This window comes from Myodes glareolus, chromosome 17, assembly GCF_982192425.1.
Source record: "Myodes glareolus chromosome 17, mMyoGla1.1, whole genome shotgun sequence".
Taxonomy (NCBI): domain Eukaryota; kingdom Metazoa; phylum Chordata; class Mammalia; order Rodentia; family Cricetidae; genus Myodes; species Myodes glareolus.
The window spans coordinates 4098842-4118804 of record NC_142042.1 but is presented as its reverse complement, the minus strand read 5'-3'; the positions used below and the strand labels follow the sequence as shown (position 1 = coordinate 4118804).

General features: G+C 39.1%; 1 protein-coding gene across 4 annotated transcripts in view; it reads left to right on the top strand.

Annotated features, from left to right (window-relative positions):
- Positions 1 to 19963, top strand: part of Lrriq3 (leucine rich repeats and IQ motif containing 3) — a 93584-nt gene that overhangs the window by 1984 nt on the left and 71637 nt on the right. For 2 of the 4 annotated variants that reach the window (XM_087897458.1, XM_048453523.3), the window contains exons 2-3: positions 5370 to 5618; positions 6528 to 6851. In XM_087897458.1, coding sequence (XP_087753584.1) covers positions 5370 to 5618; positions 6528 to 6851 — 573 coding nt within the window. Of the gene's footprint in view, positions 1 to 1848; positions 2024 to 5369; positions 5619 to 6527; positions 6852 to 19963 lie in introns of those variants that run through there. The other 2 variants (XM_087897459.1, XM_087897460.1) reach the window with 2 other exon arrangements.

Genomic DNA, 19963 nt, shown 5'->3' with positions numbered 1-19963 from the left:
AGGAAATGGAGTAATATAGATTATCAATTTAAGAAGCTGATCACTGCCCAGTGTTGTTCTCTACACACTGCCTAGTCGTGGGTCTGTCTTCTACAGGAGGAAACTTTTCTGAGGAAAGTGGAAAGATGCTCTGCTCTATGAGCCTAGCGGTGGATCATTCAGAGTTAGTTTGGAAGACTGACAATAGCAGCTTTTCCAGTAGAGCCCTGTGACCTGTCTGACCACAGGTTCTTGGTGTCAAGTATGAGCTCCATCTAGGAAGAGTGGCTTAAATCCTGAAACTCAAATCAGAAAGTTGTTGATTACCCCTGTGAAATTCTTTTCTCTGTTGCCCCAGTAGGTGTTTTTTCTAGCTCGGTTGTTAAAACTTGTATAAGCCCCACACCTAGCAGAGGAGCTATGGATAATTCATAGCCGAGGGAAAAGGGTGAGCCACTTTTCTTTAAGGCTGTGACCTTTGATATGTCAACCATGTTCAGTGGATGACCCACACACACACAAATGAACTTTAAGAAAAAAAGAGAGATAAATCTGTTTTAATAACTATATGACATTGTCTGAAATGCATTTTAAAATAAAAGATGGAATATTCAGTATGGTAAATAATTTTAAATAAAATCTTTATATACAGTGATAGGAATATATAAAATTACACACATCTATATATGCATTATTTATTTACTGATGCAGTGAAGCATAAAGTCACTTTGGATAGAGAGATAGAACCTTGATGCTGTTTGTATAAAGCATCTTTAGAAGATATGATTTTATGGGTTGAAAGAAAGAAAATTAAGAAAGTGGCCAGTCTAGTGACTGTCTGAGGAAAACATTGTAAAACACATGGTGATGAAAGATTGACATCAAAACAATACAAGGTACTCACTCAACAGGAAGATAGCAGTCAACAAAAACTGAACAGAGGAGCTGAGAATGCCTCATCAAAGGACACACTCAGAAGACAGACAAGCAGAGAAAGATGCTCAGCATCATCTATCTGTAGGAATCACAAACTCTCAGAGTGAGGTACCTCTTTGTAGCCGTCAGACTGGCTTTGATACCAATACACCAGATACTAGTAAGAATGTGAAGGAATAATTTCTTATCTTGTTGCTGATGGAAACCCAAAGTAGTACAGCTGATTCCAAGGACAAAGTCAGTTCATCAATAAAACTTAATATATGATCCAGAAAGTAAACTTCTTGATATTTATCCAAATGAATTGAAATGTAATGTGTACATGAAAACCTGCGAATACTTGTAGAAATTCCATTTGTAATCTCTCAAGCTTTAAGTCAGCTAAAATGTCTTTAATAGGTGATTGGACTGATAAAATAGGCCATATCCATGAAATGTAATGTTTCTGTATACTTTAAAGGTGAGTTATATTCGATGCTGGCCATCAAAAGAGGTCCCTGGGAATACTAGGCGGGTGTTTGCCTATTGAGCCACGTTCACAGCCGAAAATGAGTTTCACTGAAAAACCTACGACTATTACTCTGCTAAACGGAAAATATTAGTGACTCATAACAACATCATTACACCATAGGTTAGGGCATCTCTCATCCCTCATCAGGGAAACTTCTTTGTGCAGTAGATAGCAATTAACAGAAACCCACATCTGGTTAAGGTGCAGAGAAAAAGATACAGAACAGTACTCAGCTTTAAATGACTCCCTCCAAAGGCTCAGGGGTCATGGTGAAGATGGGGTGCCAGTAGAGTGACAGTCGTGGCTGTGGGCCACTGCAGTGAGACAGCCTTTTATGAACACACAAACACTCAGCAGTTGTGAAAGAGTGCCTAAGATCTGTCAAGGTCACCCAGATACAGTCCCAGCACTGGAAAGAGAGATGGGGAGGTTCCCTGCTCTAGCCAAAGAGCTATTTATTGGTAATTGGTATTTCTGGGAGACACTTCTCTCTAAGCATGCAGTCTCTTGTGGTTTGACCACATGCTAGTGGAAGCCTACACACATTCAAGTATATGTGGGCAGCACAACCGCCCGTGGTGGGCGAAAATAAAATAGGTACAAAGTTGGGTTGGTAGGAAAGGGAACGTGGATCAGGGAGGAATTGGGGTAGGGGTTGAATGGGATCAAAATAGCAAAAATATCGAGAGTGCTTAAAATGCACTCTATTAAGTCAAAGGAGGAAATCTAAATGGGTGTATTTAATATACCCATAACTTCTTATAATCACAAATTTATGTCATATATACGGTCATATATATATACATCTATATGTATAATTATGACATATATAAAGGTATGGAAACAGTTTAAAACTCTAAGTTGTTGGGAGCTTGACAGCAAGTGGATGAAAGGTCAAGGACACTGTAGATATTGGTACGGTAATAACCATATGATACACTAATAACTACATGCTATCGCATAGTTATTGACAAGTGTGGACTCTTTCATAAGATAAGTAAGTACTTTAGTGGTAACCTGCAGATCCTGATTCTTCACTAAACAAATGCAGCCTATTTCATGATGCCAAGAATGGAGCACTTGATGTGACGAGTCATGATGGGGAGGCTATACTTCCTAATGTTTCTGTTGACCTAAAGCAGAAGAAAATAGCTGTTGCCTGAGGGGTGTAACACAAGCATTCTATTAGGGCAGAGTATTCTAAAGTCTCTTACACCTGCAGTTATCTAACCGTGTTATTAGGTACTGCCTAATGCAAGAGGAAGCTTCTCTGATAATGGTTGAGTGAGACACTGATCAGTGGGGATAACAATATGCCATTAAGAGTCATTTTCTTTTTTCTATTTTCTTCTTTTTAAAATTATCTTTTGATAGACAGGGTTTCTCTGTAGCTTTGAAGCCTTTCCTGGAACTAGCTCTTGTAGACCAGGCTGTCCTCAAACTCAAAGAGATCCATCTGCCTCTGCCTCCCAAGTACTGGGGTTAAAGGTGTGCACCACCACCACCCGGCTCATGAGTCCTTTTCCTGCTGTGTTTATTTATCAGAATAGTAGTAGTAGGTTTTCCTCTAGAGTCCAGGGCCTATATAGTCTCTTGTTCTTATATCTACTAACAGTGTCAGGCATGGGTTCTACCTCATAGAGGGGGCCTTAAGTAAAAATTTTAAAGTAGTTGGTTACTACCATATGATTAGCGACACTGTTGAGCCAGTGGGTATATCTTGTAGGAGGGCCACAGTTGCAGCCCACAAGGTTCAGAGCTGGGTGTGACTGCTAACTTTGCTCCTCTCATGGCATGCACAGTGCCTTCTAGCACTGTGGCAGTTTGAATGATAATGGTCCCCACAGGCTCATAGATTTCAATAATTGGTCCCAAGATAGCGGAATGTTTGAAAAAATTAGGAAATGTGACCTTGTTGGAGAATGCCAGTCATCTGGAGTGGGGTTTCACTCCAGATAATTCTCAGTGTGCCTTCTCTGCCTCCTACTGCAGATCAAGAAGGAAGCTCTCAACATCCATTCTGCCATCAGAATCCACTGTCACACAGACTAACAATGAAAATAAAAGCCCAATTAAACACTTGTAGGAATAGTTGACCACACAAAAAGGATTTCATCTTTTCTGTTTGTTTTGTGTATGTACATGTGCTTTTCTTTCTTTTTGTATGTGCCCCTGTGTGTGTGTGTGTGTGTGTGTGTGTGTGTGTGTTTAAGAGAGAAGATGAAGTAGAGGAGAGGGGGGTCTTGGAGGAGTTGGAAGAGGGGAAAGAATATGATGAAAGTATACTATATGAAAATATTTAAAAATTAAAAAACACATGGTGATCATAATAAAAATACCACATTTATTATATGACTCTCACTCTACAATTCTTTGTGGAACAGTTATTGGTTCCAAGTGAAAGTATTCATATTTTCTACTTTGAGACATGTTATGCTGGTTTGTTGTGTACATGGTGCTCATAAGCCCTTGTCATCTGAAGTTAGCCAAACTTTACACTAAAATGGAAAAAAGTAGATCTTTGTAAGCAAACCTCAGAGAGGCTTCTGTAGTTGTATAATTAAAACAAACAAATGAGGTCCAATGTAGATACTGCCTGCATTTTAGGGTCTACAGAACCTACTGCATTATAGAGAATACATCCACTCGTGCCAGGTCTGTGGCTTTAAACTGGCAAGGGTGATTCATTTGTAATTTGGGTTAATCTGTCAAAATGTCCATGAATTGTCTGATTAAAAAACCCTAAACCTTTAGCTCTGGGACCCTGATGCACTAGATTAGGATTTCTTGAATCACCTATTTATAAATTATGTTGGTGACTCTAGAGTTTGAGGACTATAGTGTTAGGTCAGGATATTAAAGTATCTTTTGTCTTGATAGCAACTTCATATAAATTTAGCATTTATTTTTATCTGGATCATGTAGATTAATTTATCTGCTATTGGTAGAAACTGGTTCTAATAGGAAGGATAGTTTATCTTGAAAAAAAGCCACCAAGTAGATTATTTATGCTTATAGATCTTTCTGAAGGTGATATCTAACTGCCTTCTATGAAATATGAAATTATCACATAATGAGGGCAAGTTCATGGATATGGAAGGTGACATAAAAGGTTATATAATAAATAATTAATAAAGTTTTCTAGTCAAATGTTTTTATAAGACTTTATCCTGTGTTTCTGATAGGCAGAGCACTGAGGACACACAGGACACACACACTGTGATGGCTACATATCTTTAGGAATCGTCAGCCTGTGTGGGTGGTTTTCACTATGCACTTCCTATGGCTGTGTTTTCCAGCCTCTCCCACAAAGGGTGGTCTTTTATCAACTTACTAATCCTTTAGAGTACTATTTATCAGTCATTGGCTTTAAACGAGGACAATGATATATACTACACTTATGTGGAGTTTTATCTGCTTTTGCTTGATGTCTTCCATAAAAATGATATTGTTGTAAATTGTGTGTTCTCACTTATGTGGAAAGTGAAGTTTTATTTCCTTTCACCATTTTATTGGTGAGGACAGTGGTAATTTTTCAACATTAGATATTTAAGATATTGTGGAATAGAAGATGCTATAGGGTTTAAATATTTTATTTTAATTATTCTACCATTTTTATTATCATGATAGATAATATTGTGTTTTCTTTTCAGGTAAATATTTAAAATTTGAGAGTTATTCTTTGTAAATATATCTTTAAAATTTATGTGTAACTCTGAGTCTGTGTTTTGTATGTGTGCATATGGCATTTGCATGTGGATATCCTTGGTGGTCACCAAGTGAGTATCAGATTCCTGGAGCTGGAATTACGGCAGTTTGAGCTGCCATGCTGGTGATGGGAACCAAGCTCAGGTCTTCTGGAAGAGGAGCAAGTGGTTTGAATTGCTGCACCAATTCTTCAACCTCTCAGTGTCATTCTTAAATGTTTATCTCCATCTTTTAGATGTTTCATGGGACAATCACAAAAGAACTCACCAGCCATGAAGAGTGGAGTCACTACAATGAGAATATAATAGAAGATCAGAAGGACTTTGTGTTTGTAAAGTACAATGGCCTCCATCTGAAGTCCATGGAGAACCTGCAGTCCTGCATCTCTCTGAGAGTCTGCATATTCTCGAACAACTTTGTCACTGACATCCAGCCCCTGCAGAGCTGCGTAAAGCTCATTAAACTTGATCTCCATGGAAACCAGGTAAGCACTAACTACTTTCCTATGTCAGTAAACTTGCCCTGTTAATCTCTAACATTCTTTCTAGCCATTGAAAATATAATGAAAAACTTAAAATTATATACAAATAAGGCTCAAATACACAAAATATAACGTGTAATAAAAAATTTTAAATGATATGTAAAAATGTACGATATGTTTTGTTTTTTATATTTTTCAATTATATATGTATAGATTCTCTCTGTATCTATTTCAAATGTGTGTGGCTTCGCACAAAGGCCAGAAGAGGGCATCCAGGTCCCTGTACCTGGAGTTGCCGGGGTCCTGGGAACTGAATGCCAGCCATTGGAAGTGCAACTACTGAGCCATCTCCCTAGGGTGTTTCACTTCCTTTCAAATTATTTTGCTTTAAAGGTTTATTTTTTTTTATTTAGATGTATGTTTGTGTATGTATCTCTGTGTGAATGGAGGTGCCCATGGAAGTCAGAAGAGCGTGGTGGACTCCCTGGAGTTATGGGTATTTGGGCACTGTCAGTGTGAGTGGTTCTGGGTCTGCTGAAAGAGCAGCAGGAGCTCTAAGCACAGAGCCATCTCTTCAGCACTGTATCTTTACATCTTCAATGTACACTGTAGATGAGTCCACAATTCTGATGTGAGTAACTTTAATTGGAATTGCCCTAAGTACTTTTCACAGGAAGCTCCAGATTTTTACATACCTGTAAATGTGGCTATACATCTATTATGCTATTGATTCCATCTTATTTCAAATTCCTGGTGTGTCATGTCTTTGCAGTCATCATTTGGATAATTGGAAATGTTACTTTTATTAGGCAATCAACATTTGCAAAATATTGAATTTTAGATGATATTAAATGCTTCACCATTTTTCCTTGCAGATTTTATGAATCATACATATTTTAAATATTATTTCAGATAAAGACTCTTCCAGATCGAAATTTTTGGGGTGGACTCAAGAACCTAAAACTCCTCTATCTTCATGACAATGGTTTTGCCAAGCTGAAGAACATCTGTGTGTTAGCCGCCTGTGCAAGCCTTGTAGGACTGACCATGTTTGACTGCCCGGTGAGTCTTAAGAAAGGCTACAGACATGTTCTTGTCAATACTATCTGGCCTCTCAAAGCCCTGGACCATCACGTTATATCTGATGAAGAAATCATTCAGAACTGGCATCTTCCGGAGAGATTTAAAACATTCAACCACAGGCTATTCATTAACCTTTGCCCAGCATTGATAAAGGTAACTCACTCAATGAATGTTTCCTTTATGATCAGTCATGGGTACAAAATTTAGCTCTAAATGCTATACTTAAATATATAATCTGTTTAACAGTATTGTTTTATATCTTTTATAAATTATTCACTACTGAAAACTCAAATCCCTGAGGTTACACATTGTATAGACTTAAAAAGATAACCATTCTTCATAGCCCTTGAGTTTTAGAATAGATAAAAATTGGGAGGAAGGCTTAACTCTGCACCTCTGAAAAAATTAATTACACACAGGACAGAGTCTGCATGGATTTGCAGGGAAGTGTTTTCAGATGTGACAGACACAGCAGCAGACTGCGTTCTCAGGGATGACTAAGTGATTCCAGCACCATCAAACAGATGAAGACAGTTGTGACGGCACCACAGGTGATGTGACTTCATACGACGATCACTGCACATGCGCTCTGTCACTGACCAGAAGTGATTGTGCGTTACATGGCTACACTTCCAGATGGAATCTGAGGTGGAATAAGGAATGGATGCGAACAGTGATGGAGCCGGGAGGACATGTGTGCACCTACCCTGAGGAGGCTGAGTGCAAAGCTACAAGTCTGTGCTGGAACTGCCTATAGCCCTTAAATATTATGAGGAAGAACGAGGCTTCACAACATTAGCTGAATACATTTGGGGTTTGGTAATTATTTTGTAATAATTAAAAAAAATAAAAGTGAGGTAGGTTTTGAGCCTCATGTCTTAACCTGCACTCTTGAGGCCAGGAATCAGTTAGGTTCTGCCCAGTGGTGGCAGTGTGTGTCATCTCTTCGAGGACAGTCAAAATAGCTGGCTGAGGTTCCTTTAAGGAAGTAACGGAAAGTCTGGGGAGGGAGACAGAAGAGATAACCAAGGATCAGAGTGGAGAGCCTCACCTTTTTTAGTACGTAAGCTACCGCAGTTAACCTGGCTGCAAACACAGCCATTCTCTCATACTGTGTGCTCTATACATAGATGGCCTTGCCAAAGTTCATTAAAAAAATTTATTAAAAAATATTTTTTAAATAAAAACATTTTTAAAAGTAGTTTTTAAAGGAAAGTATTTGCTGGAGGTGGAAGGGAGGGAAGGGAAAAGAAGGAACTAGCAAAATGAAAGTGTGGAAAGTTAGGCTCCTCAGCTTCAATGAATAAAAAGGCCTTGCCGAGAAGCATCTCCTTTTCATGGGAGGGCTGCTCCCTTGTACAGGAGATGGGCACTCTGAGCATAAAAGCCAAGCCATTGCCAGAGAGGGCAGCACAAAGCTGTGGATTCGAGTCTGTCTCCTTTCCAGGGTCCTCCAACCAGCGTCCTATCACAAGAACAGTGACAACATTTTATGGTCTATACTTAACACATAGAATGTAGGAGGAGAAGGAAGGAATCAAAGTTGAAAGTTTCTAATACTTTGAACCTTAGTGACTGGCATCAAGTAAAATGCCTACATGTAAACTTGCAGTAGAAATATGAAATTGACCTTGTTCCATTTTGCTTTTTTTTTTTTGTATTTTGATGGGGGAAAGATCAAATATGCCTGAAAATGAAGAGCTAAAATTCAGAGGAAATGTTCTGGGCTTGTGCTGTGAACCAAGTTATCTGCTTGAAGTCATAGTTGAGGCCAAACATTCTCAGGACCATGGAGGGATCAATAAAGACTGAGCTAATGAGAAGCCCTTGAAGCATATTCTCACTTTGCGTGTAGGAAGCACTGGAACCAGTGAGGATAAAAGGCAATTGATCTTGGGAGGTGAGAAGAAAGCAAAGACACAGCAATTACCATTGTGGTGGTTAAAGAAAAATAGGTTTTAAAAAGAAAACTTAAAAAGTTTCTAATTGGCCCAAGAAGAACACTAAGGTAGTGTTTTGAAAGGCAGGAGGGTGCGAAAGAACCACTCCAGACTGAGAATCTCACAGCCTGCAAGAGCCAGGAGTAAAAGGACAGTGGGAAGTATGACTGCCACTATAACCACTCTAGAATGTGGTTGCAGACATCTACACAGAGCAAAGGGAAAGTTTTTTTCAAAGTTTATTAAATTATAAAAGTTTCCATTTCCACCCCTCCTCCCAACACCCTCCTACTCCCCCAACTCCCCCTCCTCCTCCCTCTCCATCCCTAAGAGCAGTCAGGTCTTCCTGCCCTGTGGGAAGTTCAAGTTCCTCCCTGCTGCCTCCAGGTCCAGGAAGGTGAGTATCCAAACAGACTGGATCCCAAAAATCCAGTATATGCAGAGGAAACAAGTCCCAGTGTCATTGTCAATGGCTTTTCAGAAAGACTCCGGGCCAGCCACATTCAGAGAATCCGGCCACATTCAGAGAATCTGGTTGGATCACGTGCTCGTTCAGTCCCAGTCCAACTGGCCTTGGTGAACTCTCATTAGATCAGTCCCCTTGTATCAGTGGGTGATCGCACCACTCGCGGTCCTGATTTCCTTTTTCATGTTCTTCTTCCTTCTGCTCCTCATTTGGACCTTGAGGGCTCAGTCCGGTGCTCCAATGTGGGTCTCTGTCTGTATCGCCATCCATCGCTAGATGAAGGTTCCCTCTGGACTTGCCTTCTTTGCTCAAGTTCTCTTTCCTTCTGCTTCTCGTTTGGACCTAGGGAGTTAAGTCCAGTGTTCCAATGTGGGTCTCTGTCTCTATCTCCATCCATCGCCAGATGAAGATTCTATGGTGATAAGCAAAATATTCATCAGTATGGTTATAGGCCAAGGCCGGTTCAGGCACCCTCTTCTCTGTCCAGAGAACAATCTGGGGATCTCTCCTTGGACCTGGGATCCCATTTATAATCAAGTCTCTTGTAAACCCTAAAATGACTCCCTTAGTTGAGATATATTCTTCCCTGATTCCATATCCATCCTTCCTACCTCCCCCCCATCCTAGTCCCCCGAGCTTTCCCCATTCCTCCCCTACTCCCTTCTCTCTAACCCTCTACCCTTCCAACAACCCTCCCCCCCCCCATGCACCCGAGGTTACCTGGGACTCTTGTCTATTTCCAATCTCCAGGAGGATAACTACATGATTTTCTTCAAGTTCACCTTCTTATTTAGTTTCTCTAGGATCATGAATAATAGGCTCAAAGACCTTTAATTATGGCTAAAATCCACTTATGAGTGAATACATACCATATTCCTCTTTTTGTGTCTGGCTTACCTCACTCAGTTTAGCGTTTTCTATGTCCATCCATTTGCATGCGAAATTCAAGATGTCATTGTTTTTTACCACTGAGTAAAACTCTAATGTATATATGTTCCACACCTTTTTTAACCATTCTTCTATTGAGGGGCACCTAGGTTGTTTCCAGGTTCTGGCTATTACAAATAGTGCTGCTATGAACATAGTTGAACAAATGCTTTTGTGGTATGATAGGACATCTCTTGGGTATATTCCCAACAGTGGAATTGCTGGGTCTTGAGGGAGGTTGACTCCCAGTTTCCTGAGAAACCGCCACACTGATTTCCACAGTGGCTGCACAAGTTTGTATTCCCACCAACAATGGATGAGAGTTCCCCTCTCTCCACATCCTTTCCAGCATAGGCTATCATTGGTGTTTTTGACTTTAGCTAATCTGACCGGTGTAAAATGGTATCTCATAGTTGTTTTGATTTGCATTTCCCTGATCACTAAGGATGTTGAGCATGACCTTAAGTGTTTTTTGGCCATTCAAAGTTCTTCTGTTGAGAATTCTCTGTTCAGATCAGCACCCCATTTTTTAATTGGGTAAATTAGAGTTTTAGTGTCTAGTTTCTTGAGTTCTTTGTATATTTTGGAGATCAGGCCTTTATCTGATGAGGGGTTGGTGAAGATCTTCTCCCAGTCAGAAGGTAGCCTTTTTGTCTTACTGACGGTGTCCTTTGCTTTACAGAAGCTTCTCAGTTTCGGGAGGTCCCATTTATTCATTGATTCTCTTATTGTCTGTGCTACTGGGGTTCTACCTAGGAAGTGGTCTCCTGTGTCTATGTCTTGTAGGCTACTTCCCACTTTCTCTTCTATCTGGTTCAAAGTGGTCAGATTAATGTTGAGGTCTTTAATCCATTTGGACTTGATTTTTGTGCATGGTGATAGATATGGATCTACTTTCATTCTTCTACAGATTGACATCCAGTTATGCCAGCACCATTTGTTAAAGATGCTTTCCTTCTTCCATTGCATACCTTTAGCCCCCTTGTCGAAAATCAAGTGTTCATAGGTTTGTGGGTTAATATCTGGGTCTTCTATTTGATTCCATAGGATGGCTTCTCTGTTCTTATGCCAGTACCAAGCTGTTTTCAATACTGTAGCTGTGTAATAGAGTTTGAAGTCAGGGATGGTTATACCTCCAGACATTACTTTATTATATAAGATTGTTTTTGCTATCCTGGGTTTTTTGTTTTTCTATACAAAATTAATTATTATTCTCTCAAGGTCTGTGAAGAAGTTTGATGGAATTTTGATGGGGATTGCATTGAATCTATAGATTGCTCTTTGTAGAATTGCCATTTTTACTATGTTGATCCTCCCAATCCAAGAACAAGGGAGATCTTTCCATTTTCTGGTATCCTCCTCAATTTCTTTCTTCAAAGACTTAAAGTTCTTGTCAAATAGGTCTTTCACTTCCTTGGTCAGAGTTATCCCAAGATATTTTATGCTGTTTGTGGCTATCGTGAAAGGTGAAGTTTCTCTGATTTCCCTCCCTGCTTCTTTATCCTTTGTGTATAGGAGGGCAACTGATTTTTTGGAGTTGATCTTGTATCCTGCCACGTTACTAAAGGTGTTTATCAGCTGTAGGAGTTCTTTGGTAGAGTTTTTGGGGTCGCTCATGTATACTATCATATCGTCTGCAAATAATGAGAGTTTCACTTCTTCCTTTCCAATTCGAATCCCCTTGATCCCCTTATGTTGTCGTATTGCTATTGCTAGAACTTCTAGCACTATATTGAAGAGGTATGGGGAGAGTGAACAGCCTTGTCGTGTTCCTGATTTTAGTGGGAAGGCTTTGAGTTTCTCTCCATTCAGTTTGATGTTAGCTGTCGGCTTGCTGTAAATAGCTTTTATTATATTTAGGTATGATCCTTGTATCCCCAATCTCTCCAACACCTTTATCATAAAGGGATGGTGGATTTTGTCAAATGCTTTTTCAGCATCTAATGAGATGATCATATGGTTTTTTTCTTTCAGTTTATTTATATGATGGATTACATTGATGGATTTGCCTATGTTGAACCAGCCCTGCATCTCTGGAATGAAGCCTACTTGATCATAATGGATAATTTTTCTAATGTGTTCTTGGAATCGGTTTGCCAGGATTTTGTTGAGAATTTTTGCGTCAATGTTCATGAGTGAGATTGGCCTGTAATTCTCTTTCTTGGTTGTGTCTTTATGTGGTTTTGGTATCAGGGTAACTGTAGCTTCATAAAAGGAGTTTGGGAATGATTCTTCTGTTTCTATATTGTGGAATACATTAAGGAGTATAGGTATTAGCTCTTCCTGGAATTTCTGGTAGAATTCTGCATTGAAACCTTCTGGCCCTGGGCTTTTTTTGGTAGGGAGTTTTTTTGATAACAGCTTCTAATTCTTCACGACTAACAGGTCTATTTAGATTGTTCACCTGCTCTTGATTTAACTTTGGTAAATGGTATTTATCTAAAAACCAATCCATTTCTTGTACATTTTCCAGCTTTGTGGCATATAAACTTTCGTAGTAAGATCTAATGATTCTCTGAATTTCCTCTGTGTCTGTTGTTATGTCCCCCTTTTCATTTCTGATCTTATTAATTTGAGTGTTCTCTCTCTGCCGTTTGATTAGTTTGGCTAGGAGTTTGTCAATCTTGTTGATTTTCTCCAAGAACCAACTTTTTGTTTCGTTGATTCTTTGAATTGTTTTCTGTGTTTCTATTTTGTTGATTTCAGCCCTCAGTTTGATTATTTCCAATCTTCTGCTCCTCCTGGGAGAGTCTGCTTCTTTTTTTTTCCAGAGCTTTCTGGTGTGCTGTTAAGTCTCCAATATGTGCTTTCTCCGTTTTCTTTAATTGGGCACTTAGTGCTATGAACTTTCCTCTTAGCACTGCTTTCATTGTGTCCCATAGGTTTGAGTATGTTGTGTCTTTATTTTCATTAAATTCAAGGAAGACTTTAATTTCTTTCTTTATTTCTTCCTTGACCCATGGATGCTTCAGTAGTTGACTGTTCAACTTCCACGCGTTTGTAGGCTTTCTGGTGTTCGAATTGTTATTGAATTCTAACTTTATTCCGTGGTGATCCGACAAGACACAGGTGGTTACTAATACTTTTTTGTATCTGTGGAGGTTTGCTTTGTTACCGAGTATGTGGTCAATTTTCGAGAAAGTTCCATGAGCTGCAGAGAAGAAGGTATATTCTTTCCTTTTGGGGTGGAGTGTTCTATAGATATCTGTTAAGTCCATTTGATTCATTACCTCTAGTAATTCTCTTATTTCTCTGTTGATTTTCTGTTTGATTGACCTGTCCATTGGTGAGAGAGGTGTGTTGAAGTCTCCTACTATTAGTGTGTGTGGTTTGATGACTGCCTTGAATTCTAAAAGTTTTACTTTTACATAAGTGGGTGCTTTCATATTAGGGGCATAGATATTCAGGATTGAGACTTCCTCCTGATGAATTGTTCCTGTTATGAGTATAAAATGTCCATCTTCATCTCTTCTGATTGATTTTAGTTTGAAGTCAATTTTGTTAGATATTAGAATGGCCACACCCGCTTGTTTCTTAGGTCCGTTTGCTGGGAAAACCTTTTCCCAACCCTTTACTCTGAGTAGATGTCTATCTCTGTGGTTGAGGTGTGTTTCTTGTAAACAGCAGAATGTCGGATCCTGTTTTCGTATCCAATCTCTTAGTCTGTGCCTTTTTATAGGTGCGTTGAGTCCATTAATATTAAGTGATATTAATGACCAGTTGTTGTTGATTCCGGTTATTATTTTTTTGTGTTTGTGTGTAGTAGAGTTTGTGTGTTTCTCTTCTTTGAGTTGTGGTTGTGAAGGGTCGCTAGATGTCTGGGTTATTGTAGGCAGTGATGGCAATGTTGGATTCCTTGGGTTGTGATTTTCCTTCTATTACTTTCTGTAAGGCTGGATTTGTGGCTATGAATTGCTTAAATTTATTTTTATCCTGGAATATTTTGTTTTCTCTGTTGATAGTGAATGATAGCTTGGCTGGGTATAGTAGTCTGGGTTTGCATCCATGGTCTCTTTGTTTCTGCAGTACCTCTATCCAGGATCTTCTGGCTTTCATGGTTTCCATAGAGAAGTCTGGTATAAGCCTGATAGGTTTACCTTTATAAGTCACTTGACCTTTTCCCTTTGTAGCTCTTAATATTCTTTCTTTAATCTGCATGTTTTGTGTTTTGATTATTATATGGCGAGGGGATGGTTTTTTTTTGATCCAGTCTATTTGGTGTTCTGTATGCTTCTTGAACCTTCATAGGAATATCATTCTTAAATTGGGAAAGTTTTCTTCTATAATTTTGTTGAATATATTTTCTGGGCCTTTGATCTGCAGTTCTTCTCCTTCTTCAATTCCTATTATTCTTAGATTTGGTTTTTTTATTGTGTCCCAGATTTCCTGAATATTTTGTGAAGAGAATTTGTTGGATTTGCCGTTTTCTTTGACCAGAGCATTTATTTTCTCTATGGTATCTTCAGAATCTGAGATTTGTTCTTCTATCTCTTGTATTCTATTGGTTATGCTTGATTCTGTAGTCTCCGTTCGTTTACCTAGGTTTTCCATATCCAGCCGGTTCTCGGTTTGTGTTTTCTTTATTGCCTCCATTTCAGTTTTCCATTCTTGAACTGTTTCCTTTACCTGTTTGATTGTTTTTTCTTGGTTTCTCAGGGTATCATTCATGGATTTACTTATTTCTTCAAACTTTTTGTTATATTTCTCATCCATTTCTATACTCATTTCTTCAAACTTTTTGTTATACTTTTCATCCAATTCTTTAAGGGAGTTATTTATATCCTGTTTAAGGGACTCTATTGCTTTCATAATGGCACTTTTTTCCACTTCTTCTGGGTTAAGGTGTTCAAGTCCTTCTATTGTTGGGTCGTTGGGATCTGGTGTTTTCATGTTGTTTTTCAGATTGTTGGTTGAGGTCTTGCCTTGGCGTCTGCCCATCTCTTCGTTCAAATGCTCTCTATTGAAACTTCTGGTACCGGGTCAGGTTCCCTTGTTGGGCAGGGACTTCACTGACAGAATGCCCACCTTTCCTCAAGCAGGATATTGAAGCACAGGCACTCCCTCTTTCCGGGATGCGCCTACAGCGAAGGCCCAGGGTGCAAGGCAGCTGAGCTGGGGAAATTTTATGGCCCCAGGGGGAAGGGAGAAATATAGGAATTTGTACCTGGATGGAAGCTGGGATGGCAGGCGGGAGAGCTTAGCAGGGTGGAGCCAGCACTGCAGGGTGACCTGGGAGTCTATGGGGTTGTGGAAAGCCCGAGCTCCTCCTTTGCCGGGCCAGAAGCAAACTCACCCCTCTGATGGCCCTCTGCTAGAAGTCAAGGGAAAGTTTTATTTGCAGTAAATAAGACCCAGGGAGGAAAACATTTTGACTGAACAGTAAAAAGATTAAAATTTTCAGAAATGTGAGTAATTGATAAAAGCATTTTGGAGTCAATAATGTTTTAGGGAGAGATTCCTAGGACCTCCCCTTGCTTCTGAATCACTGGTTACTGCTAGAGTCCAGGGAAGGGAACTCCTTGCCTTCACTTCTGCACTAAAAGGCCACAAGACTCCAGGTAAGAGTTCTAACCCCTGATCACACAGATGACTCTGTTGTATGCAATGCAATGAAAAACAAAGCAAGCAGCACAAAGTTCAGAATATGTGTAGTTCTCATTGGGAAGAGGGGGCTAATAGAGGATGGAGGAAGATGGATGTAATAATAATCAGAATGTATGAAATGGTCAAAGAACAAACTCAATAGTAGCTTGTTTTGTAGAAAGTCTATGCTGAAGACTGCACACATGGAGCCAGCCCTGAGCTCCGGGCTCAGAAGCGTTGTGGATGAACTGGGAGATTTGCTGCACAATAGCATAGACTTGGCCTTTTGAGTGGACAGAGCTGCTGTAGACAGGGTTCTTTAGTCACTAACCGATCATGGAAAGACTTAGCAGAATACACTCATGAAGGAATACATGTGAGTTTATGGAGATATTTGTGGAGTATTGTTTGAAATATGTATTTTGAAATATAACATTGCTCTTACATAATGAATAAAAAGTAATACAAATATTAGAAAAAGTGACCATTAGCCATACACCCATACACTCTCAAGAGTTACCGTTTTGTAAAGGAGGAGAGCATGAGTGTGGAGAGAAAGGAGCATATGCTTTTTCAATAGAAATAATCCTGTAGTAGTTCAAGGTTTTGCCCTTAACTTAATAAAATAGGTCGTTCTTACTTGTCTTTGATTGTGACCTAAAGTGAATTCTAAACTTGTTTTCTTTTGGTAAAGTATTTCACCTCGAACGAAAAGAATGGGCCCTTTATCATGTGGGTTCGAAGAGCTTATAGAAATCTGAAGTGATTAGTTGCAGGTTATGGAGGAATATGCTTATAATTTATCTTTATATGTTATCATCTATCTGTCATCTTTCTATCATCTATCATCTGTCTATATTTATCTCTGTATCATCTAGCTGTCTCTGTGTGTATTTGATCTATCATCATCTGTATTTATCAATCTATCATCTATCTGTCACATAGATAGCTATCATCTATTTACCTATCATCCATCTCTCTCTCTCTGTCTCTGTCTCTCTTGCTCTAACTCTCATTTATTTATCTGTCCATCATCTATCTATCTGCAACATCATCATTTAAGTTTCTGTCATCTCCATATTCTATTTATCTATCATCTATCTATCTACCTACCTACCTATTTATTTTTCTATTACCTGTCTATCTATCTCCTATCTACCTATCTATCTATCTATCTATCTATCTATCTATCTATCTATCTATCTTCTACTTCTGCCTGTTTAGTTTTTGTAAATAGAGATATGATTTGGCTAAGGATTCAATGGTATCACCTGGGATTGTATTTTGTTTTCAAGTAATAAGAAATCAATTATTCACAGATTCATGGAGTGAGTGATAAAGCATCTACCCTAGCTTCCACTCTGCCATCTGTGGTTATTGTCTATTTACTGTGAAGTGCAGTGAGTTTCTTCATGTTCACTGTGTGCTAAGTGAGACTGAGGGGGTGGTGATATGCAGAAGTTCAGGTCTGATAAATCTAACATGTTATCTATCTATAGCTTGGTGTTAGGGAGATAGCACCTTATATGGTCTTCCTAATTGACTTGTGCAGCTGTAAAGGACCCTGGTGACTGGCCCGATCAGATGGTGTAGAAGGAGTAATGTTTTTAAGTGCACACATTTCCTTGTTTAACAGAAGTCTACATTCTACACATCAGAAGGGAGATATGATAGATCTTGAAGGCAGCTGATACTTGTCACAGAGGATGAGCAGAGGAATGATAATTCAAGTTTTTAAAATCCATTGTTCTGATTCTCAGTATAAATATCAAAAGTATAAAAGTATATCCATGCAGTTATCCAATAATAACTTCATTATCCTTTGTTAATTATTTGCTTGTTTGCATGTTTCTTTCATTCTTTTGATGTTTTAGAGATGAGAATTTATTAGGTTTCCCAGGTTGATCTGACTTTATTTTATATTGGAATCTAAGAAAGTTCATTTTTATTTTTAACATCATCCTGGCCATATTCAGTACAAGAGCAACTAAAATAAACAGAGGCTTAGAGAATAGGAAAGGAGGCACAGAGTTCCCACTTCACAGAAATGATCACTTTAGTGGAATATGTTACAACTTGTTAGCAAGATAAGCAGATCTTAAGATGTTAGAAAACCCAAACCATAATAAAATTATAGTCAATCAAAACAGACAAACAATAAAAATGAAACCAATCCTTAAAGGCTTATATGAAAGAGTGCATCACAGTGTCTGAAGGGGCAGAGAGAATTTGTTTTTGTAACAAAGCTGCTCCTTCTGTTACCAGCTAATCCATTCATGCACACAGAGTACTCAGAATCCAGTTGAGAACAAAGCCACTGCCTCCAACATCTTAAGTCTACCCAATGGCCAAAAACCAACCACCCCACCTCTTGGAAATGTGCACATTGTGTTTTCTAGACTGTTTCCTGTTGTCTGATTGCAATGAAAACTTTGTGGGACCCTGAGAAAGTTAGGACAATGGTAAAGTCCTGGGAGAGCTAGCTGAGACATTTGTTGTCCTGTCTCTGTGCAATGGGAAAACAGCTTGTCTGCAGTCCTGGCTAGAACAGTCTGCGAGGCTGCATCATGTCAGCCATCAGCCTTGAAGCTGTTTGGAGTGAGAACACTGGGGAGACTCCTATAGAGGCACTCTGAGAGATGAATTACCTGGTGACCCATTTTTCTAGATTTATTTCTTTATATCTGTAGTCAAGAATTTTTTAGGAGGTGCTTCCCAATGAAACCTGTTCCTTTCCTCTTTATCCTTAAACAAATTCATAGCCTTTCATTTCCCTTGGAAACAAAAGACTAACCTCTTCCTCCACACAATGCAGTTTTTGAATTCTGTGTTAAAGTCAAGGCATTCCTAAGGTATCTAGGCTTGTCTCATCCAGCAGTTCCTCTTACAATCCCATGTCCCTCGGCAGCTGTTGTTCCCTCATCAGCATTCAAAACATTCAGAGTCAACATAAAGCCATAAAGGATCCAGACTCTGCGTATTTTCCATCTTTATGTGGCTTATTCTTTTAATATAATTTTATTTGATGTTTATTTTATTATTTATAAACAAATTTTCTATGACTGTCTATACCCATTTCCTATTCATTTTTAAGCCTACATAAATACGTTTTAAACACGTTACAACCTGTTCAGATTTTTTTTCCTGTTTGAATCTGTCTTTACTGAGCAAATGCAGCCTTCTCTGACCATGTGAGACAAATCTTAAACTGCCATGTCAGCTGTTTCATGGCCCAGCTTAGCAAATGGAGCTAGCACATGGTGCTGGCTTCTGGCTACAACCTGCAAGCAGCTGCTGATACCCACACCTCTGTTTGCTGAGGACTGGCCTGCCTGAGAGACAGCAGGACTAAACTGCCACATCTGGTGCCTTGCCCAAAACTTTTCTTAGCTTTCTGAGACTCTGTGTTTGTATATTTGAGCCCCACTTTGGGTGCCATATGTAGTCAGAATTTTCTTTGGGGTATCGCTCACCAAAAGCCACATGGAGACTTATTAATTCCAAAAGCTCCACCCATAGCTTAGACTTGTCCCACTAGTTCTTATAACTTAAATTAACCCATTTATATTAATCTACATTTTGCATCATGGCTTTTTATCTCTCTTCCATCTTGCACCTTCTGTTTCTTCTCTGTGTCCTCTAGCTTCTTTCCTGCACTTATATTCATCTCTTCTCTTTCTACCTGGAAGTTCCACCTAGCCTCTTCCTGCAGAGCTATTGACCCGTCAGCTCTTTATTACACCATAAGATACCTTGGTAAACCAGTCACATCTTCACAGTGTACAAAAAGATTGTTCCACAACAATTTCCTATGTATACAGCTTATGTCCAGTGAAGAAGATGGAGTCACATGTACTTGAGCCATGGTTTCCGTAGCCTGGATCTCTGTATTGGAATTTGAGAAGGATCTTATGGTACTCTGAACAGTCAGGCATTTCAAGGAGTCCCAAAATCATTCTGCCTCCTAGAGCTCTGGATTTAAGATTAAGAGTTGATTTCTTGACCAGATTTTTATTTCTTCTGAAACAGTTCTTTCTCAAATACAGGATGAGGTAGAGATTTTCCCATTTCTATATTTTCTCTTTCTTTTGATGAAATACTATCTTGAAGTCATTTTCCCTTCTTGCAGCAAGATCATGGTGTGAATGTGTCTTTGCTTGCATCATTGTTTAGACAGATGCCTTAGCTCCTTTCTCTTAAAGTCTGTATTCCATAAAGCCCTCAGGAAGGCTACACTCCAGATGAATTTTTAGTCAATGTATGAAGATGGTGGTCTAGTTCCTTTCTCCAATACCTTTTCATATTCCATATGAGACGTTACAATGACCCATTCTCCACTTTTCGATCAG